Source organism: Protopterus annectens, chromosome 1.part1 (assembly GCF_019279795.1).
Source record: "Protopterus annectens isolate FY-2018-M chromosome 1.part1, PAN1.0, whole genome shotgun sequence".
Taxonomy (NCBI): domain Eukaryota; kingdom Metazoa; phylum Chordata; order Ceratodontiformes; family Protopteridae; genus Protopterus; species Protopterus annectens.
This window is the reverse complement of record NC_056726.1, coordinates 121,369,237-121,393,254: the sequence shown is the minus strand read 5'-3', so window position 1 is coordinate 121,393,254 and position 24,018 is coordinate 121,369,237. Positions and strand designations below refer to the sequence as shown.

The 24,018-nt window shown below is 42.3% G+C and overlaps 1 protein-coding gene across 2 annotated transcripts in view; it reads left to right on the top strand.

The window, feature by feature from the left end:
* The window catches only part of ELOVL4 (ELOVL fatty acid elongase 4), a 771,086-nt gene that overhangs the window by 599,152 nt on the left and 147,916 nt on the right, over positions 1–24,018 (top strand). For both annotated transcript variants that reach the window (XM_044073739.1, XM_044073746.1), the window contains exon 5: positions 6,185–6,356. In XM_044073739.1, the coding sequence (XP_043929674.1) occupies positions 6,185–6,356 (172 nt within the window). The remainder of the gene's footprint in view (positions 1–6,184; positions 6,357–24,018) is intronic.

Below are 24,018 nucleotides of genomic sequence, written 5' to 3'. Positions count from 1 at the left end.
TATTTCTTCCTCAAACAGACTATCCAATTTTCTGTTATCTTTCCTAGTGATTAGATCAAGAGAGAAAGAATACTGCATTCCTGAGATATGCACAGACAACTGAGGTATTGTCTAGGTAAGTTCAAACAGGTTAGAATGTCATATCAACTGTTTGGGCCCTTTTCAGTCAATAAGGAAGTAGAGTCAGTTTCTAAGCAAAATACTTCAAAGGGGCTGACACATTATATTACCTTTTGTTTTTCTTATGTGAAAAAAAATGGAAAGGTCTGTGAGAGCCAGTGGCAGCTGATGACTTCAAATTAAAGGAGGGCTGCAGGAGACAGATGAATGGGTGGGGCCAATGGGAAGGGGTGTGGCCAATTAGAAAGGGGTGGAGCTATGCTCAAAACCACAACAACTGGAACTTTAATTAAATACCCTGGCCCTGGGTGCCAAACAGTCATTACAAGAGTCCAATCAAGACAAAATGAAGTGTAGAAGAAAAAAATATTTCAGTGCATTGGCTACATGACAACTTACTTAATATCCAGATGGAAACAGGTTATGAGACATGAAAAAATAAATTACTTTTTAAATACATAACTGGAATGCCAGTCAAAATCAAGTATAAAAAAACAAGCAGCACTCAATTCAAACTACTACTCCTTGCACTGCAGTTCTAATTATAATTTATATTCAGCTTTATAAAATTACCAAGTAACATGCTGAAAGTAGCAATCTCTGTGATACCCCCACTTGTAAACATTTTTCCTATGCAAAAAAGACCTGCTGCCTGACACAGCTATCTACTTGTTTCATGGGGAAGACATGATCAAAGTAAAAAATGAACAGCAAACAAGAAGCAAGCTCAAGATAAATTGCTTAAAGGATTCCTGCACAAGTTATGGACCACACATGATAGATTGGCATTCTGTTTAGTTTACGGGTAAAGCCTGCAAAGATGACTGCAAGTCTCCCAACAAATGTAATGAGCTTCTGAAAATACTGTAATCCTGTCCTTTTATTACAAATACTGTCACATGCATTTCAATACCCAAGGCTTATACATTATCTAGTTATGTAAATATTCTCTGCATGGCAACAACGAAAAGGCTTTCAATGCTGGTAATTCTTTAACAGTTTGCTTATTAAAGCTTACTTGCATCTTACAATCTCCGACAAGCTTACCTGATGGTCATTAAATCATTGCTACTTAAACAGAGCAACAGGGCACTGTGACAGCATGCATTTCCTGAATAATAAGAAGCATAAATCAGCAATATAAAAATATGGCAGAAAACCAGAACATTCTGCAAAATCAAGGACAGATGAAAAGCCACAGTCGTACTTGTGGTCTACCTTGGATGGGGGAATACTATGCACACTTACACTGCATAACTGCTCCTTGCCTTCCTTGGACACATCCAGAGCCACTACAATGGGGAGTGGGGTGCAACAAGTATGTTACAGTTTGAAATGTCTCTGGCTGACAGTGATGGCTCTGGCACTCATACCTCTCAACTTCAGATCAAGAAATCTGGGCAAAGCCATACATAGAACTAGAAGTGGGACACAGGCCCAAAAATAAGGACAGTTTTTAAATATTGCTCTTATTAACTTAGATAATAGAACAGTAGTAGGTCTTGCATTAGTACGAATTTTCTGAAGGGTATGAAATCTGAAACTCAAATGTCTGCCATTATTTTGTAACTTCAATCTTTAATGACTTGCCACTAATTTGCCAGAAAAACACAATTTTATGAAAAACAGACCAAAAATGTGATGCAAAACTATAAAGTTGCCACACAATAAAGCTGGGAACCTGTCAAAAAAGGGACACCTTTTTAATATCAACACTGTTAACTTGAGCAGCTAACAAAATAAGAGCATCTACATGCATTTCTGAAATAAAAGTAATCTATAACTCTGATCATTACAGTTGTATATAATTGTAAACCCTCCACGTTTTCTTCCAAAATTGCCATTTTGAGGAGGGATTATTAGGGGAGAGCAACATTTTGAGCCAAAATTGGGGACAATTGAGAGGTTTGGATATTCCTAATTCTACAAAGCGATTTGCACGTACCTCTCAACCTCTTAATGCAGGAAATCTGGACAAGGCCAAATATACTGGGGGAACATACAAACACTACTAAAAATTGCTCTTGTGTAAACTTAAGACAGTTGATAGAATAACAGGTATTGCATTAGCATGCATTTTTCTGAAGGTTATGACGTCTGAAACTCAATGTCTGTCATTAGTGACTTCATTCCTAAATGATTTGCTAGAAAACCACAAATTTTATGAGGAACAAACCAAAAATAAGAAGCAAATATCTATTAATTCTGCAAAAATATGGACAACTGAAAGGCATAGTTCAACCGGGGCTGTCTGAGTTTGCTACCCTCCCCCCCCCCCTCACAAAATCATGGTCGAATGGAGACACCCCCCTGCAGCCATTCCAATGTCCCATTCCTTGGTTATTTTGCCCCATTTACCATAAAACTGTAATGTGCATACTGCTTTACTTCTGCAATGATTTAGATTTCATCTGAAAGTTTTATTTTGCATTTTACAGCACAACCCCTAATAGATATATGTTAAACAAAGCAATGCAGTCTCACAATGAAAATAGACTTAGCATTAAAACTTCTCTGTCCTTGAAACTCACATGCATTGAAACAGCATTGAAACCCACATTCAAAGAAAATAGGTTTTGCCAGTGGCAGATAAAGATTATTTTTGGTCTGTTTTCAAAATCATAGGCCCCTTGAACATGAAACATACACATGCTCTTTGATACACCTTCCTACCTGTATTACATTATATTCCTTGTACAATAAAGTACAGTTGTTAGAGGGCATTTTAAATTTATTGTTTTGAACATTTTTCCAGTAAACAATGAAACAAAATGCATGCACCAATGACAAAACTGCCCAGTTCAGAACATTTCCTTCATAAAAAGTCTACTCAACCTTCTATAGTCCACCAGTATCAGTAAATATGCGCAATCTCTAAAGTAGTAAAATCTGTAACTAATAAAGAGGTTGCTGCTAGCAAACAACTTTATATGTCATTTTTTAATCTACAAATAAAGTGCCTGTTGCCCTTGAAGATTAAATTGCCTATGTTGCATGCATTAAAAAAATAAGCTAGTAATACCACAATAGGGAATGGATGGCAAACTGATAACAGGTTCATAGATACTAGGTATCTTTGCCAAAAAGGACTGCAGCATCCACCCCCTTTACAATACAGTACAGTATCAGCAATGCATCTACCTACTGTGGGAGTAGAACCCACAGTTTTCTGCATCAAAAGCATGCATACTACCTGTTGTGCTATTAACAATGCAAGCAGACTTAGCATAAGCAGCACTAAACTTTTGTTCCCCTGCAGCTCTCAGCTCCTTGTAAAATCTACTTGACATTCAGCTGTATCTCTGAACTTTGCAGCACAAGAAATCTGGAAAAAGCCAACATTTATTGGGGGGGGGGGGAGAGACAAACGGCCAAAAACCAGGGACACATTTTAAACATTGCTTGTATAATGTTGGAAAGTTGCTAGAATAAAATGCTGTGTTACCACCACACATTTCACTGCCATGTCTTGAACCCAGGGGACCCTGTGCAAAACAGTCAGAGAAACATACCACTATGCCAAATCAGCTGAAACAGAGGAAGACAAACTTAAATGGCTACCATTTAGTGAATTCAGTTCTCACCATAGCTGTCAACCTCTTAGCAAAAAACACCTGAAAAAGCCAATAATGTGGGAATACAGCTACCAAACATATTCAGTGAATTCAGTTCTTACCATAGCTCTCAACCTCTTAGCAAAAAAACATGTGGACAAAGCCAATAATGGGGGGAATACAGCCCCTAAACATTCAGTGAATTCAGTTCTCACCATAGCTCTCAACCTTAGTACAAAATACCTGGACGAGGCCAATAATGGGGGAATACAGTCCCAAAAATATGGGCAAATTTCAAATATCCATGTTATAAACTTAGACAATTGCTAGAATAAAAGGTTTTGTTTTACCATGTACTTTCTGAATAATTTTTGTTTTACCATGTACTTTCTGAAGAATATGAAGTCTGAAATTCAAATGCCTGTTATTTTAAAACATTTGTTAACCAGGAAACTAGTCTGACTTGGAACAAAACAAAGCCAATTTTCAGCAGAGCAGGGGAGAAACACTCCAGACACATCTTTGTAAGGGATGGGAAAACAAGCAGACTCCACACAGAAGGCACCCCAGCCAAGAATCAAACCAGAGAGCCTGCAGCTGTTAGGCAACAATGCTACCAGTGCACCATTGCACTACAAACCTTTGCAAGGAAAAATGAAGATACAGAAACCACAGATTTTATGAGGAACAGAACAAATATGAGGCAAAACTCTGCAATTTTTTTTACAAATAGTGGTGGGTAGGGACTTCAGGTCCTTGCCACCTGCATCCAAAGTATAGGGTTCAAGCCTGAGTATCTTTACCCAACACTATGTGTTAACAGGGGCATTTCACACACACACACACACACACACACACACACACACACACACACACACACACACACACACACACACACACACACACACACACACAGTAGATGGGTCCAGAAGCAGCAAACCAGCACTCACCTTCAACACTTTTCTGCAAGAGCTTAAAACTCAACTTACCTCTCTCTCCTGATTGGTCCTGCACTTGAATCCTTATGAGAGCTCAACCTCTTCTCTCCCGATTGGTCCTGTCTGCTGATCAAGCAGTCCAGAGCTCATCTGTTCTGTGCGGTCATCTACCACACAGATTCCTGGCATCTGTGGGGCAGAAAATACCTTCCCTGTATCTGGACTGCTGACTCAGGCAGTCAGAGTTCGCACAGATTCCTGGGCATCTGTGGGGCAGTCTGAGTGCGTCCGCAGAAGTTCCGGTACTTGTAATTTTTGTTTTTAATTTTATGTTTCACATTTTTTTTTCTCTTGTTTCTAGGTGGGAGGGCTGCAGTCCTGCAGTCCAATAGCACGAGCCGCCCCTGGTGAGAGCCTACAACACTACAGGTGCTACAAGCACGTTGGTCTTTTTCAGTGTTTGTGAGCACTTAGTCTGTTCTGATGCCTGGTCTTCAATTCACACAGTTTTCCAAATACTGCAGTGAATATACTAATTCATTGGCAAGGGTGGGCTTGCTAGTACCTTTCTGCAAGGCCTGGCACAACCCAACACTACCAATGCATCCACCTACAATTCTTATTGAGCTCTGGGAATCATCCCTGGGATCTTAACTTTGTTACAGAAAAAAATAAAAAAACTACCTCCTTCTGAGCTGACCATTGATTGTGACTTAAAGTTTTTGTCTTGGAAGAGTGTAGTTAAGATTCGACTTCTCTTTTATGCCTGAAGTTATTTCTAAAAAAAAAAAATCCAAACCTAGCTATTCAACTAACCTATATTCTTTCCCAAATTACCAAGCAAAGGAGAGAGAAGGGTCTTTATTGGCACAGACATTTCAGATGTTATTTGTTGAGAATGAAGAACTCCTAGAATTAGGATCAGCTCCATGTTCCCTTGTGACTAAAGAAATAAGGGATATGGGAAAACACAAGACCTCTGGGGAAAGTCCACATGGACACAGGGAGGACATACAGGCTAAATACAGAACACCCTAGCAGGAACCATCCAAGAAAGAACACATGGGACTCACACACACACACACACACACACACACACACACACACACACACACACACACACACACACACACACACAAAATATTCACAATTGCTGTGCTACTGTTGTTGTCCTCACTCATTTGTATGCCCTACTGATAATGTAGTTAGAAGGTAACTGCTTTATTATGTTATATCAGTTGCATTCATCTCAGTGTGCCAGCCCAGTGGAATGATGACACTTAAATAAGTTGCACTCTGCCTGTGAGATACTTGTGCTTTAACAAACTGATGTGCTGCACAGTTTGAAATGGTACACCATACTTCCCAATGATAAGGTTTGGTTGGAAACCATAAAGGAGCCAAAGCATTTGTAATATAATTGTAGGAAAATCTGAACCTTCATTAAAGCACATGTACGCAAGCCTATTGTTAGTTTTTATTAACAGGAGGAAAGGCTTTGTATTTTTCAAGAAAATTTGTTTACATGCAAAGATGCTTTACCTCAGCTAATGCCATCTTGCTTTTCCACAGATAGCCTCTGCCTTGTGGTGGTATTATGTTTCCAAGGGGATTGAGTACATAGACACTGTGTGTTTCATCCTTCGGAAGAAATTCAGTCAAGTCACCTTCCTTCATGTCTATCACCACTGTAGCATGTTCACCCTTTGGTGGATTGGAATCAAATGGGTGCCAGGTGGCCAGTGTGAGTATACACTGTTATCTATTTGATGTAGTGTCGTAAAGTACATTTCCACACTGTATTGTGTTTGTCTTCTAGTATATTTACTTTCCTAGGAGTGGTTTAGAAAAAGATATTATAAATAATGTACCTGGGTTGCTAGTCAATGTGAAATACAGGTAAGCTAAATAACCTTTGTTGCTAAAGGTAAATTACAAACTTGATTGATTGGCAAACTCATATCTTAGACTAGATCCATTTCTGGTATACCATATGCTTTTTAAATAGTTTCTGCAGGTAGTTTTACATCTCCTTCACCAAAGGAGGGCTAACCCACTTCCAGTGGACCTTAATTTCATCTTAGTAAAACCGATCGTATATCCTTTTGAACCAGCAGCATATGTTTTTCTCTTTTATTGTAGAAAACAGATTTCTTAGCGGCTGTTATGTCAGTCAGGAGGACTTCAGATTTACAGGCAGTAGTGTGCAGAGAGCCGTTTGCAGTGTTCCAGGAAGGTAACGTAAGGCTGAGAAGCAACTTTGTTTTGTGCAGAAAAGTAGTCTGAAATATTTCATTTAACTAGACCATTAGACTGCCTCTGTTTTTCTTTAAGTCAGAAGACGAGGGGAAAAGAATATTGCATGTGTCAGATATCCACATGCAGCTTAGGTTCTGTTTGAACAGAAGCAAAGACTTTAGTCAGACATAACAGTCATTGTTAAGTAAAATAACAAAGGTCAGGTCACCAAATATATTATAACAAAACAATAAAACACTCTAGCACCTCGTCTCAAAAAAGCCTTCAACGAGTAAAAAAAAACACAGAATCATACAGCTTAAATAGTTCTAAAAACATCCGCCCATAATTGCATAACCAATTAATTAATTAATTACAAGAATTAAAGTGTCAAACAAAAAATTTCAAATTAAATTCTACATTAAGTCCAGCAGGAGTCAGAGTTACAAACTTTAAAATAAATAAAACTTCTTTGTATAGTAACTTCTTTTTGATATCCAAACATCCTTCATACACATTTATTTTTTCAAAAATCGTACCCGAGACCAGCTGGTCACTAGCATGGTGAAGTTTAAAATGCATAGCAAGAGGACTTTCAGGTTTACCATTTCTAGTATCCCTAACATGTTCTTGTAACCTAAGTTTGAAAGGCCTCTTGCTTTCCCCAATATAAAGCATTCTACATGTACATTCCAATGCATAAACAATAACTTCTGTGCAGCAGTAATATCTACCAGTAGGTGTAAAAGGAACTCCATTAATTCTATCAAATGTCCTCACAGTGTATTTACAACTAGTACAATTATTACATGAGAAAGCACCAACATTCTCAGGCTGAATGACTTAATTATCTATGGGCATTTTAAATTTACTGTGAACTATTAAATCCTTAATATTACATCCCCTTTTATTGGAGAACATAGGGGTATTTCCTAGCACATCTACAAACTCCTTAAATTTTAATAGGAAACCCAGTAATATTTTATATTATCCTTAACTTGTTCACTTAAAATGTAAGTAGTGACTACAAAAACTTTCTTACTAGCTTTAGTCACACCACACTTATCTACGTACATAATTTTATGTAACTCTGTACCACAACAATTATTCTTAATACGGTACAAAGCTTCTTCCACAAAATGTTTTTCGTAACCCCTTTTTAAGAACATCATAGCAGTTTTATCCATTTCACACTGTAATTCACTACACATCCTAGAGATTCGCAGAAACTCATCATAAGGGAGTGCCTGCCTTAATGGGGTGTGGTGGGTGGCAACTCGTACCACTGAAAAAATGGCTCACATTATCAAACTTCCTATTAACCCTTGTTCTAAATTGCCCATCATTCAAACCTTCTAAAAATATCTAAAAACACTACACTTTTCTATATTGAAGACCATCAAAGTTTATTCCAAACCTATTATTATGTAAATCTTCTATGAACTGCTTAACTCATTTGAGCCCACCTTTACACACAAAAACCAGGTTATCTATAAATCTATAATGTTTTAAAACAAATTTCTGAAAAAAATTATGACTGTAAAGGTATTCTACCCCATTGTTGTCTTTTGTCCCAGGAAAACAAGGCAGACCAGTTCCCAAGCAAACATTTTCAAAATGGGATGGCCAAATTCCTTTTTTTCTACAATGATTGGAATGGTAAACTTTTGTAGGGACATGTTATATTCCAGTCTACCAGAGCACCTGACATTTCATCAGTCTTTTTCAACACTGTTTACTTAGAGCATGTGTGAGGTAGTACTTAATTTTCCAGTTGCACCTTTTGTAAACATAAGCTTGACGTCCAGTCCAGAAGCAGGCCGGGGCAAGCTTTGGCCACCCTGCAAGTCCTGCTGTGATTGTCTGAATTTTGTATTATGGCTTGGGCAGGAATGGATGAGTTATTTTCTTTGTACTGGTTTCTCCATCAGTCTAACTACAGTGGTTGGGTAATGTTGCTATATGCAGTGAATACAGCTGCAGTAGTTATCTGTACTGTAGGATCACTATTGTAGTGTTAGCTCCTGCCCACCTTACTCAGTATGGTTTTCTTGCTTTTACATAAACTGATCAATGAGACAGGGAAGAATGCTGTTCTTGTAATCCATCACACTTCTAGTCATCTGACTCCAGATAATCCAAAACCACTAACCAAAGGGAGTATTCATTCATGTTCATCACACTGTTTACTGTTGCATTCATCTCTGTTGGGTCCTGCTTGTCTACAGGAAACCTGACTGGCAGGCCCAGATTCCATTGTTGTACCACTGAGTGCACCATATATGCAGGGTTTAACCCCTGGGCCTTAAAAGACCGTAAGGCTAAATTAAACTTCAAGGGGCTTCTTCCCTCCATGGAGGCGGCTGCCTCCTCGTCTTCTGCAGTGGCAGTCACAGCTGTGACCACTCCCTCCACTTCTGTTGTGTCCTCTCCTCCCTCCTAGGTTGGGACTCACTGTCATGGCCCCTGACCAGGGGAAAGAGAGAAGAAAAAAGAGAGAGAGAGACAGTGAAAAAGAGAAAGGGAGGAAGAGATCCCCGGAGTGCTCGGATCTGGTGGGTCCTTCTCCCAAGCTTCCTGCATCTTCCAAGCCGACTTCCCCTCAGCTCTGATCTCCAAGGTTTTCCCTGGAGCCAGAGGAGGTTCAGCCTTCATCTAGTGCCTCCAAGTCATGGTCCTTTTTGGCCGGTGTCAGTGGCCTCTTCTAGGTCAACTAGAAGCCTTTCCGAAGCCGACATGCACAGATTGATGTGAAGGTTTATTCGCACTCAGCTTCAGATGAGGGTCTTGCTGGCCTCCCTCTCCCTCTGGAGGGGCTAGCTCACTGCCACTATTTGCTCCACTTGCTCCTTCTCCAATCTGTCTTGTGGTTTCGGAGTTCCTGGATCCAAGAGGTCCCGGAGTCAGGGGGCGGCGCCGATGGTACCACCTACCTCGACGCCAGCAGTTACCTTGATCGCATTGGATCCGAGCTCTCGGAGCCGTAACCTGGGCGTCGGATCCGAGGCGTTGGGTTTTTCCCCTTCGGCTCTGACTTTGTCGGGCTGAGACCTACCCCTTGGAGCCTCGGCACCTTCAGGCTCGGCTCCGATCCTCATGTTGGATTTGGGGAGGGCATCCTGTCTGTCAGTTGCTCGGGAGGCTTGCTTCCCCTCGGCATTCAGTGTGGTGGAAAGGATTCTCGCTAATGGATTGAGGCCCCTGACTATCTCCTCGGGGTCCACCCCGACCCCCTTTATTCTGGGTGTGTCTTCTGCTAGTCTGCCCATGCAGGGACAGCCAATGATCGATATGCCCCAGACATTTTCCCCAAGGAACCCCAAGCAGTTCATGAGTCCTCTCCGGAGAGTCCCGCCGAACAGCTTCCTCACAAACGTAAGTGCAAGAGGAGGCACTTGGACTCCCCCAAGTCTCTCACAGAGGATACCGACCTGGAGGAAGGGAAAGGCTGTCCAAGATCACCCCCTGAGGATGTCTCATTTGGAGACATCTTGGAGATCCTGCACCAGTGGGAGGGATGGACCACCCCCAGGCTTTCTTCGGATGACTCTGTGTTTCTGGAGGCATTCGACATGGGCCCATCTACTTCTTGGGTGTGTCCCCCCACAGACCCCCTGGTGGACCTCATTACCACCAGGGCACGGAAAGTACCAGACACTGTGGAGCCATTCCCAAAACATCCAGATAAAATCTTGAGCCCCCCCCCCCAGTAGGTAGACTGGGCTGGAACAAGGGTTCCCCCAGTGGATGCCATGGTGGTAGCAGCTGCCACTGAGAGGGAACTGGCTCAGCAGAGTTACATGGTCCATCCCCCGGACTGAGAGTCCAAGATGATGGACTGGTTGGGAAAACGGACTTATGCTTCAGCCACCTTTTGTATAAGGGCGGTGAATTATATGACCCATTTTCCCAGGCTGCAGCGTGACCTGATCAAAGAGTTCACTGCATCTCCCCCGGAGTCCAGAGGATAAATGCACATTCTCTTCATGAATGGCCACTCTGAAAGAGGTTGCCAACACATCCAAGCGACTCCTTTTTCATGCCACTGAAGGAGCAGCATGGGTGGCCGGGTCCGGCGTTGCTATAAGGCAACATGCCTGGCTCAAGCTATGTAATTTCACGAACCCCTTCAAGGCATCTTTTATGAATGCTACCTATGACGGCTCTTCCTTGTTTGGGAAGACAGTCTGTGACACACTAGTCCAGAGTGAGAAGGACGGGAAGACACTGTCTGCCATCGGGATCCGCTCCTCTAACCCCCAAAGATCCTTCTCCAGGAATCAGCTGGGGCAAAAGAAAATGTGGTTCCAGAAGTTACAGTATTTCAGGGACACTCAGGACTTCTTTTCCCGTAGAGGCAGAGTGGGACAAGACAGACATCGGCCCAGAGGCAGGGAGGTCCGAAGAACTTTGGGTCTCAAGAACCATTCTCGGACAGACCCATGTAGCAGCCCTGAGGGGTTGCTGGACTGCTCTACTCTGGAGGCAGTCGGGGGCCGTTTCGCTATGCACCTGATGGAGTGGGAGTCTGTGTCAAATGTCAGCAGACCATTGGATGCTTCAAATAATATCCAGAGGTTACACAATTCCCTTTGTGACATGTCCTTCTTCCCCAAAGCACTTCCCGGACATTCCACCCACGCAAAGGGAGGCAGCAGCCATTGAAGTAGAAAAGCTGCTAAGCAAATGGGCCATCCAGCCTGTCCCCCCAGATTACTCCAGATCAGGCATCTATTCCAGGTTCTTTTCGGTGCCAAAAAAGACGGGGGGGGGGGGGCTCCAGGCTGATTTTTGACCTATCCACTCTGAAACTGTCAGTTGCCAAAGAAAAGTTCTGGATGGTCACTTTACAATCCATCTTGCCTTACCTGCAGGAAAATGACTGGATGTGCTCTATAGACCTCCGGGATGCATACTACCATATGAAGATGCACAGACGCTCCAGGAGGTTTCTCCACTTTTGGCTAGTGGCCAGTCACTACCAGTTCTGGGCCCTACCCTTCATTCTCACCACAGCCCACAAGATGTTCACCAAGGTCATGGCAGCAGTAGCGGCTCACCTGAGGCTTCAGGGGCATACAGGTCTATCCGTACCTGGACGATTGGCTCCTTGTCTCTCCCACCAGGCATCTACTCTGTCAAGCCAGGAATTATTTCCGGAAGTTGTCAGACTTGCTGGGCATCACTATAAATATAGCCAAGTCCTCTCTAGAACCAGTTCTAGTCCTGGACTACATAGGGGTGAGAAGAGACACATTGCAATCCAAAGTCTTTCTGACTCCAGAGAGGGTCATGTCCTCACGATTCTTCAGTATCCCTTTCCCCCAGCTGCAGTGGTGTTAAGACCCCGAGGATCCATGGCAGCCACTATCACTCTTCTTCCTTGTGCTCATCTTCACTTGCAGTTTCTGCAGTGGATGTTGGCGGTCCAGTAGTCCTTATTGGATTGGCCATTGACTCATCTGATTCGCATAAGTGAGGCATGCAAGAAGTCCCTCCTCTGGTGGCTCCACTCTCCGGAGATAGTAGCGGGATGGTCCTTTGTTTTTGCCCCTCCCCAAGCTACAGTGACCATGGATGCCTCCCGACTAGTGTGTGGGGTCATTGCTCGGGCAGGACAGTCCAAGGCACGTGGTCCCTAAATGAGACCAATCTGCATATCAGTATTCTGGAGATGAAGACGGTCTTATTAGTGTTGCAGACCCTTCATGCCATTCTTTCTCTAGGAACTGTTGCGATTCAGACAGACAACATGTCAGTTGTCTGGTACATCAACAGACAGGGAGGAACCAGATCCTACCCCCTTTGTCGAGAGGCCATGAGAGTGTGGGAATGGGTGATCTCCACCAACCGTTTTCTGATAGCAATGCACATTCCGGGTCAGTCCAACATACTAGCAGACAAATTGAGCAGAACTATCCTAATGCATTATGAGTGGTCTCTGAATCCTTTTGTAGCGGAGCAGATCTTCCTCGAGTCGGGTCGGTCTTGCTGCGATCTCTTCGTATCTCCTTCCAATGTGAAGTGCAAAGAGTTATTCACACTGATCCCCCCACAGGGGGAATCCCCAGAGACACTCTGGTCCATGCTTGGCCTCCTGGTCGTCTTTATGCATATCCTCTGTTACCCCTCATTACAAAGTTTTTACAGAAGGCTCGTCGGTTGGAGAGCAGAGTCATCCTCATTGCCCCATTTTGGCCTTGCCAGATCTGGTTTCCCTGTCTGTGGTCTCATCTGGTAGCTCCTATTTGGATCTTGGATCCGATTCCGGATCTTATTTTGCACCCATCAGGAATTCCTCTTCCAGACTTGGGCAGTCTGAAGCTCACGGCTTGGCTGCTCCAGTTCCATTGATTGCCAGGACTCCTGAACTTTCTTCCCCTGTTAAGTCTATTCTGGTAGCAGCCCATAAGTCATCTACCAGAAAAGGTTACCGTAGTAAATGGAAAAGCATTTTTTGATCTGGGCTTCTCAGAGGGATCTAGATCCTTTTACGGCTCCAGTGCCAGCGGTTCTTGAATTTTTAGCACACCTTTTCAAGCAGGGTGCCAGCTCTTCTACAGTGAAAGTTCAGCTGGCTGCCATTTCTAATTTCCATGTAGGTGAAAACATGGGGTCTTTGGCTTCTTCCTGACTTTGCAAAACCTTCATTAAAGGAACATTTCCTTTACGGCCTCTGGTAAAGGACCCCACTCCTCCTTGGGATCTTACCTTAATTTTACAGGCGTTAGTTGCTCCACCCTTTGAGCCTGCTGCCTCTATGGACTTGAAATTTTTGTCTTGGAAAACAGCTTTCCCAGTGGCTATCACCTCGGCTAGGAGAGTGTCAGAACTTCAAGCATTATCTGTTAAACCCCCCTTATATGGTTTTTCATAAAGACAGGGTCTCACTTTGGACTAATCCTTCCTTTTTGCCTAAAGTGGCCTCAGAATCAAATATTAATCAATCAGTCAATCTGCCTGCCTTTTTTCCAAATTTTCAGAACAAGGGGGAATATAAACTACATTTATTAGATGTACATAGGCAGTTACATTTCTACTTACATAGGACTAAGCCCTTTCGCAAGTCTGACCAATTGTTTGTGTCCTTCGCTAGATCTTTTCTAAGCAAATCAGTTTCCAAGGTGACAATTGCCAAGTGGATTTCCCTTTGCATTCTACCGGTTTACAGAGATAAAGGTATGCCTATTCCAGGGAGGATTCTTGCCCATTCTACCAGGTCCATGGCTACGTCAGCTGCTTTTTGGTCCAGAGTATCCTTGGATGATATTTGTTCAGCAGCTACTTGGTCCTCATCTCATACTTTCATTTCTCATTATAAATTGGACATGGGTTCCAGAGGGAGAGCATCCTTTGGCTCCACAGTGCTCTGGAATATCCTTCCATGAAGGCCTCCCAAGGTTATGGTAGCTGGGAACTCTGTCCCACAGGTTGATGACCAAATGAAGTTAACTACTTCAGCTAAAGAAGTTATGTACTTACCATAACATTCCATCGGAGTAGTTAGACTTCGTTTGTCATCAACCGTTCCTCCCTCCTTTCCCCTGGCCTTGTTATTGGGTTCTTTCACCTGAATAACTAAGAGATAGTACCCTTGCGGCCCTCTTGGTTTTACTTGTGGGTCAGGTATTGCCGATCGGGCTCATGTGTTGGATGGCAAACTCGATCTTAGGGAAGGAAGGAGATGCAGTGGCATTATGGGTAGGGGGAGGAGCTTGGAGCTCAGATCTAATGCTGGTGAAACTGCCATCTCTGATCCGGTCCAGATCCGAACTCCACAGGTTGATGACAGATGAAGTCTAACTACTGAGATGGAACGTTATGGTAAGTACATAACTTCTTTAGCTGAAGTAGTTAACTTCATTTGGTCATCAACCTGTGGGACAGAGTAACTTTGCCACCACCTTCCTTAAAAAAAACACCATTGCATAACAATCAGTCAACTAGACAAGCTAAGTTTCTATAACTTTCTTAAATTCTTGCACCAAAAACAAGCCCACAAGATCCTACACATTCATAAAACATGCCCGTCCAGTCATAAATCATGCCCGTCTAACTATGCTAACGTCATGGTATCTCGCCACTTGTGAATTAAGATCTTTGGATAAATTTTTATCAAATATACTTCATATCCACAACTTTCATGGATCTAGTCTGTATTCCTTCTATGTAGTTAAACTGTGGAACTCTGTCCTGCCACCACTTTGTGAAACCATGAACTACTACCAATTCAACTGTAAACTAAAAACTCACCTCATCAAAACCTATACTTCCCTCTGCTCATCTTCATCAGGCTAACCCCTTTCCCTTTATCTCCATGCCCCTAGTCATCACTACATTGTACAGTCTTACACTGTTCTATCTTAGAGGAGATCATAAACCTCTCCTAACTAGCCTTATTCCTCAGTTTCCTTCTGTACCTCAGTAATAACCCCCTACTACATTGTTTCTCCACTTCTCAGTGTCTAATTTCCCCTCCTTAACTATCTTATTTACTTAATCCTTCTGTAGATTGTCTTGTCTCATGATTACTTGTATGTTATTATCGTTCTCTACTTTGTGACAATAATCATGACTGGGTGTGGATATCACAGGATTTACCACATGGTTGGTGTGGTTTGTTCACAAGGACGAAGCCCAGATTATTAAACAAAGCCAACCTTGGGTAAGTCCTGTGATACCCACACAAAGTCATGGATTATTCTTATTATACAATGACATCATTTAACAAAGAAACCTCCTTCTCCGCTCAGTACTAATGAACTGTGTATGGACGTGGGCACTTGACGTCTCTGCGCTTGTACATCGGTCATCAGTGCGGGGCAAGACAGGCACAGAGAAGAGAACATCACTGTAGTGGTTTGTTTCTTTGTTCTCTTCCAGACACACACACTCTCTCTCTCACACACACACACACACACACACACACACACACACACACACACACACACACACACAAAAACTGCCACACCTCTTACCTGACCTTGTGATAACAGAACATCCCTGATGTTGCCATGTTTTTCACTGCCCCTGTAATTCACGAATGATTACAATCAGTCAGTAATGGCAGACAGAGTCTCACTCCTGTTATTGTCTTTTTTTCTTTTAATATTGCCGTGTTACATCTTGTCTGATTTCAAGAATTATGTGCAGAGGAAGAAATAATGGGATGCAAAAGGTATAAAAACTATAACAGTCTTTTACATCAATATATATTCTCTGTATAGTCAGGAGAATGAAACTCTAATGTTTCAGATTATTCACTCTCAGTTACTATGAGTACTTTATGAAAGGTTTTCCAGAGGACTGGGTAGAAAGATAAGGAAAATAAGGGGCATTCTTCAAAAGTGTCGACATTTAAGACATATTTCTACCAGCTGTAGGATAGATCGTACCACTGGTAAGCATACTACTCAATTGTGTAGAGTTTTGCAAAACTTTTCTCATTTTACTCGTATTTTGCCCTGTATCTCATAAAATGTGCTGTGGGAATTACAAAAAAAATGCAAGTAGAAAGCCTGACCACTGAAGCATTGCTGAACGGATGGACTTTTTTTTTTGTTGTTATATGCTCAGCTTACAGTGGGCACACTTGTTGGAGTGTCCAGTCAGTGTGCTCATTTTGAATAGCAGTGAGCCTTTATTGTATAATTTGTATTATACTGCATGTTTCATTTAACTGGTTACCTATTGAATTTTAGTTATGTATTTTAAATGTAAACATTTTTGTGGAGCTTTTCTCCCCAGGCCTCTGCTGAAAGTGGCTGATGCTCAGTCAGACTTTCATGGTAAACAAATGCAAATAAATAATAAATGCTAAGACAAGCGCCATTACATTCATGTGAATTTCCAGGTGGATGCCGAAAGACAGTACATTTTGATTCTGCAAGACCATTTATGAATAATGTCCAGAATTCAGAAACAGAGCTGGCCATGAGTCGTAATAACCATTTAGCATGATAGCAGAAACTAACAATTCAGAGGCACATTAGCCACAATGAGGAAGGACCTCATCATTAGCTAATGCACATGTCTCTGAATCGCTCAGTGATTATTTCAAGTGCTAACAAGCATTTTGCTACAGTAATAACTGCCAGCGACCCATGCTTCTTGTTGGTACAGGCAACCCCCTCATTCATTCATTCATTCATTCATTCATTCATTCATTCATTCATTCATTCATTCCCATTCATAGCCACTTCCAAACAAACACTCTGTCACACACACACACACACACACACACACACACACAGACACACACACACACACACACAGACACACACACAAACTGCCATACCTCTTACCTGACCTTGTGATAATAGAGCATCCCTGATGTTGCCATGTTTTTCACTGCGCCTGTAATTCACAAATGATTACAATCAGTCAGTAATGGCAGACATTAGAGTTTCATTCCTGTTATTGTTCAGAAAATGCATCATGATGGAAGACCTGTTGCACTGTTAACTTTTTAAGTAGATTAGAGTAAATGAAATCCCTGAAGTCATTTAGTGCTCCTAACGACTTTGGTCTGCAAGTCTTGGGCACTATCCTCTTGAGTTACAGACCATTACAGTCAGTCAGTAATGCCAGATATTAGAGTTTCTTACATTTTTGTGTCCATTATATACTTCATGTTGCAAAATCTCAGTCATGTTGCAAAATCTCAGTTCCGTTAACGTTTTATGTGGATTAGGTTAATATTAAAACATGTCCTTGATGTTCTTCATGCTGCAAAACTTGTTGCTGTGACTTAAGGTAATGTTTAAATGTCGCTGGTGCCTAGTATTGTGGCTCCACACCAGTATTGCAGGATTTTGTAGTCCTAATGTTTGGGTCATCAGTTAAGGGGGATTTACAGGTATGGCAACCACCCCCTCCCCCAGACACTTGAGCATACACACTTTTGCATGTTCATACATAAAAACACGTGCACACATTACCACATAGATGCTCTACATGGGTCCCCTTCAAAACATCTAAAACCCATAACATCTAATTTCATAACATTGAGACCAGAACATCTAAAACCCAAAACATTTAAAACCTATAACACTGAATTTCATAACATCTAACAGTACAAATCACATGAAAATAGCATCCCCTCCACATATATCAACATATAATGGCACCAAACTACCAAACCCACTTTTTATTACGTTTCTGCAGGGGGGCTTGATACAGTGGGGTTAGGAAATTAACTTTTTCTCACTGTAGTGCCTTCTTGGAGTTGGTATATTTAATTTACAGAGGGTGGGGGATACAGGGGGGCTTGCCCCCCTGCAGAAACGTAGTAATAAGTGTGTTTGGTAGTTTGGTGGTGTTATTTGTGGAGAGGGTGTTATTTACTTGTGATTTGTAGTGTTAGATGTTATGAAATTCAATTTTACGGGTTTTAGATGCTCTCATCTCAATGTTATGAAACTAAATTTTATGGGTTTTAGATGTTTCAAAATAGACCCTGTCTACACACATCAGGTGTACACACAATCACAGGACACCACTCATACCTCTGCATATATTCACACATGCAGGCATACTCATGCACATTTGTGCACACTTCCTCAAAACTACCTGTTTGCTAAACGTTCTGGCACTTACCTCTAACACAATCTCACCAATTGAAAGTAATGGCTGAATGTGACCTTTTGGCCAAGTTAATTAATGTGGCTGTCAGTAGTGACTTATACAGTTAAGTGGTTGTCAGATCATGTGGCTATTTAAAGCTCTTACCACAGGCATATCTGGATGACAACACGTGGCCGATTGTCATATGTCTCTCCCCTGGAATGCCTCATTTACCTTTGCAGTAGACCAGAGACACAGCTCCCCCATGATGCTGCACCTTTTTGAGGTAAGCACTACAGTAGAACTGCCTCTGAATTAGAAACAGCTAATTCCAGCAGTAAAAAGGGCTTACTGCTGACAGTAGTGTTTCTGAATCACAGGGAATGTGTTCATGATTACAGTGGATGACTGTTCAAAATGGTTACAAGTATTTTGTGAGGTGCACATTGTGGCTCCGGCTACCATTCATCATTTAAGAAGACTGGTGTTCATGGTTTATCAAAAGATATTGTTGACATTGGAACTAGGTTTAGATCAGATTTTCATTGTTTCATTAAACAAAACAGAATTATCCATTCTACTAGTGCATCAGGACAGCCCGCATCAAAATAGTTTAGTTGAAAGAGTCACACAGGACTCTAAACAGATGTAACAATTAAAATGTTGCTATGTTATGTTAGAATACAAAACAACTCAGAATTGTGCTATGGCACAAACTCCTGTAAAACTGTTCTTGAGCAGGCATGTCAGGACCAGTATTAACCTTTCAAAACCTTGTTTGAGTGGCACTTTACAAAGTAAGTGATACTTGCAAAAATTCCAACATGGCAGACATGGCTAGAGACAAGGCATTCAGTGGGTTGGGAACTCAGTGAATCTCTAAGGTGTCATTACAAATGTTATTAAAAAATCACAGGTCCAGTGCCTTTTCATGCTCAAGGAACTGATTTTGGAGTTTCAAACGGGGCTGTCTGACAATTTTAAACATAAACCTTCTATGTCTAACGTCAGTAGCACTTCTAAAAGAAGGTAATTCATCCAAAGTTGTATTGGGTGGTAATTGTGCCGATATCCTGAAAGCTGAGTTGATGTCTAGTCCTGATTTGTTTCCTAACTGTACCTAAAAAACTGCTGTACAAACATGTATACTGTAAGTTTCAGAGAGTCAGTAATCATTTCCTAAATGAAAAAGATTATGGAGTGTTAGAAAACCATCTCAGCATTTTACCTTATGAGTTGCCTGGAGTTAAACTGTGTACCACTGCTGAACTTCATCTTCTAATGGACATTTAAATGCCATTTTACCCAAGTAATTAAGCATACCTTTAATCTGAAAGGGGGAGGTGATAAGGCATATTTAGCTGTATACATGAGTGCAGGGCTTCTATAAAAGCAAGCCTGCAAATGAGTATAAAAAGAGACTGTGTAGTATTCAGTAATAAAGAGGCTTGAAACTTTGCATTTGGTCTTAAGAGGTTTTTCAGAGTTTATTTCTAGTATGTATTTAAACTTTTTTATTTGGAATGGTGAACTGGTCCAGATCAACCACAACCCAAGACATTAGGAAGAAGACAGATTTATAATGATTCACATTGTAGACTGTCGTATGGAAGCTTTGATATTTTCAGACCAAACTAATAATGTTATGTTGTCCTATCTCTCCTTCATTCTTACAATGATGGGTTTGGAGACGATCTTCGGCTCTGACTCAGCTGAATACTTAGCTAAAAGTCCCAAACCTGGCTCGTGGCAAGAAGGTATCCCACAATGCAATTGTGTAATTCCCCATATCTCGTTTGCCACTTTATGAGGTTGGATGCGCTCATCTTGGCCGTGGCTAAGTTGTGATATTTTTTTTTTTCTATTACGTTTGTCAAAACTTACTATTTTTGCATATATTTAGCTTTAGTCTTACTACTTTTAACTTGTTGTGTCTCTTTGCTATTTTTGTTAAATAGTGATAGTTTTGTCCCCTTTAGCACAGCTTTTGCCATCACTTTCTAGGCCCCTTTGGTATCCCATGTAGTGATTGTTGTTTGTTCGTAGTGTCTTTATAACTCGTTTAAGTTAGAGAGCTATACGCCTGTTTAAGTTAGAGGGATTATATTGTTTTATTGTTTTGTGTGGAAAATAGAATTGTTTTAGTCAGAGGTTCTATTTTTCTTTCCCTGGTTGTTGTTCCTTGTGTTGTCCTGTAGTAACCTTTGGTTTAGATTTAGCATATTAGTCTTAGCTAATAAATCTTTGCTGTTGTTTTGCTGTCGCCTTTAGGGTCTTATCTTGAGAATGTCTAAACACCAAAAAGAGAGAGCTTTAAAAAATGTCAAAAATGCTCGCAAAAAATGTCCATCACAGATGGACATGCTGTTTGTGTTTATTGCATTGGTGCCATTCATCTCCAAGAAGACTGCACCTTCTGTCATTCATTTAGTGCTAGAGTTCTTCATGAAAGAAGAAACAAGTTGATTTTTAAAGGGCACTTAAAGCTTTCTTTTGAGGAATTTATTCATAGCTCTTCCTCCTCTTCTTCGTCTCCTTCCTCAAAAAAGAATAAATCTCATAAAAGACAATCTCCCGCTACATCGGCTCAGACGGAGCTGCCAGTCAAACTTCCAAAAACTTCAAAGGCCGCTACTTCCTCGGCTCCACATTCTTCTGAGCCATTGGAAGTCCTTTTGGTTGATAGGCCTGGTACTTCGGCTCCAAAGCTTTCGGAGCCACAAGATACCTCCACTCGGAGCCGGCCCATTGAGATTTTGCCGGTTTCTCTGACTTTGAGATCGCCAGTCCTCCATAGGTCTCAATCTCCTTCCCTATCTTCCAGGTCTACAAGAAGCTTATCAGATGATGACGTGGAACAGGTGGTGCGTAGACTCCTCAAGTCGATGGTGCTGACGAAATTATTCTCATCTCCCACCCATTTGGTCTCTGAGCCTACTGTGCCCACTGTTGTTCCTCCTCTGACCCAATCTGGTCCTTCGGAGCCGGAGTGCTCGGTACCACTTACTGTGGACCCTTTGGTTCTGGGACCCCCTTCAGTATTCATGGAGCCGACATTTGCTCCAACCCTCTTGGTGCCATCCCGTGAGCCTGGGAGCCGAGGTTCCCCGGTGGGCCCTGGGGGGGATTCTCACCCCAGTCCTCTTTGGTGCTGAACCTACCCCTCTGAGCATCAGCTCGGGTTAGCTTGGCTCCTACATCAGTCTCGGGTCCAATCTCGTTGGTTCCGTTGCTTTCCTCTGTCTCAGTGGATCCGAGGGAGTCTTTGGAGCTAGCAGGATCTGCCTTTGAGCTGATGAGCATGTTGTCTACCCATTCAGCACCACAGGAGGATACCAGTACTCATCCCCCCAAGGCACCGATTACTGTTTTCAGCAACACCCATTCTTCAAGACAGCAGAGACCCAGAGCCTCAGAATCCCCCATTGGGCGAATCCCTCTCATCCAAGGCCTCTCCAGAATATCCTTCTGAGGAGCCACCTCGGACGAGAACCTGCAAGATGAAGCATGTTGACTCCCCAGATGAGTCCATCACTTCAGACACTGACCTCGATGAGTCGGAGGGGTCCCCATGGTCATCCTCTGATGATATCTCATTTGCAGATATTCTAGAGATCCTCAAGCAAAGAGGCAGCTGGCAGACCACCACCCCTTCTAATGAGGAGTCAGTGTACTAGAAGGCTTTTGGGTCTCAACCTTCAGCCTCCTGGGTGTCTCCGCCTTTTGATGAACTAATGGATCTGGTTAGTAGAAAGGCGTGGGAGTCACCCGACACTATGGAACCTGTCCCTCGGAGGCCAAACAAATTTTTGCAGCTCCTTTGGACAAGGACCCCGTAGATACTATGTGGTGGCAGCAGCCACCAAGAAGGAACTTGCAGAGACTTCCCCATCTGTTCATCCTCTGAATAAACACTCTCGAACGATGGACAGAAACGGGAAGCATATCTTTTCTTCAGTGACTTTCTCACTTCGATCGCTGAACTACTTATCCCATTTCACGAGGCTACAAAGAGATCTCCTGAAAGAGCAGGGAGATGCTCTACAGGGTTCATTAGCTGCGGGGGTGAATGAGAAGGTTTCCTCCCAGCTGTCCAACTTAAATTCCATTGTCAACTCTTCCATGAGGCTCATATCATACGCAGCAGATGGAACGAGCAGGGCAGCAGGTTCTGGAGTTTCCTTTAGGACACACTCCTGGATGCGCTTGTGCAACTTTGCAGAGCCATTTAACTCCACCTTTACCAATGCCCCTTTTGATGGGTCCTCACTTTTTGGACCCAAAGTAAAAGACACCTTTTTCTGTACCTTCAAGACCTTATCCTAAAGGTCAGAAGAGTGGAAAGATGTGGTTCAAAAGATCCCAGAGATTTTTCCTTAACGCACAGGGTGATACCTTCCCCAGGGGCAGGGGGGGAGGTAATAATGGCAGACGCTGCCTCAGAGGTAGAGGGGGGCCCGCAAAACCAGGGTGACCGCGATTCCCTTCGTGGACGCCCTTATCAGTGCTCCTGAAATGAGGCCAGACTGCTCAACTCTGGAGGCAGTCTGGGGACATTTATCAATGTACCCAGAAGCCTGGTGAAATATCATAAACGACAAATGGGTACTAAATATAATATCCAGAGAATCCTCCATCCCTTTTTCCAGTCCTGTTCCACAGACCAAAACACTCCCAGATATTCCACCCAGTCTAAAGGAACAAGTAACTATAGAGATTCAAAAGTTGCTCCACAAAACTCATCCAAGAAGTCCCCGCAGACCAAATAGGATTCGGAACTTACTCAAGATTCTTTTTAGTGCCAAAAAGAACAGGGGACTGGTGGCCCATATTAGATCTAAGCAAGTTAAAATGAATCTGTCAAGAAGTCAATGTTCCGAATGATGACACTGCAGTCTATACTTCCCTTTTTAGGGAAAGACAATTGGATGTGCTCGATAGACCTTCAAGATGCTTACTACCACATAAAAATGGACAGGACATCAAGAAGGTACTTAAGCTTCCGGCTGGGAGCCAGCCATTACCAGTTCAGAGCTCTGCCCTTTGGTCTCACTACAGCCCCCAGAGTGTTCACCAAGTGTATGGCAATAGTCATGGCTCACTTGAGATGTCTAGGATTATGTGTGTTTCCCTATCTAGACGACTGGCTCCTATCTGCCACCACCAAGCATCTACTTCTACAAGCCAGGGACCTAACTGTGGACATGTGCAATCAACTGGGCATTATGATACATTTTCAGAAATCTGCCTTGTTGCCTTGTCAACATATTATATTCATAGGCGCAGATCTAGACACTTCATCTATGGTATTATGTCTTCCAACAGAAAGAGTTATAGCACTTAGACAGTAGATACTTCACCTCCTGCCCAAGAACAAAGTGAAAGCAAAGATAATTCTACGCTTACTAGGAACAATGGCCTCCACAATTACACGGGTCCCTCTTGCCAGAATACACATGAGGATTCTTCAATGGCTATTATTCTCCCAATGTTCACTTCAAGAGCTTCCAGTGTCTCATCTGATCAGAATAACAAAATCTTGCAAGAACAACTTGAGATGGTGGATATACTCCACTCATGTGACAATGGGCAGACCCTTTGTT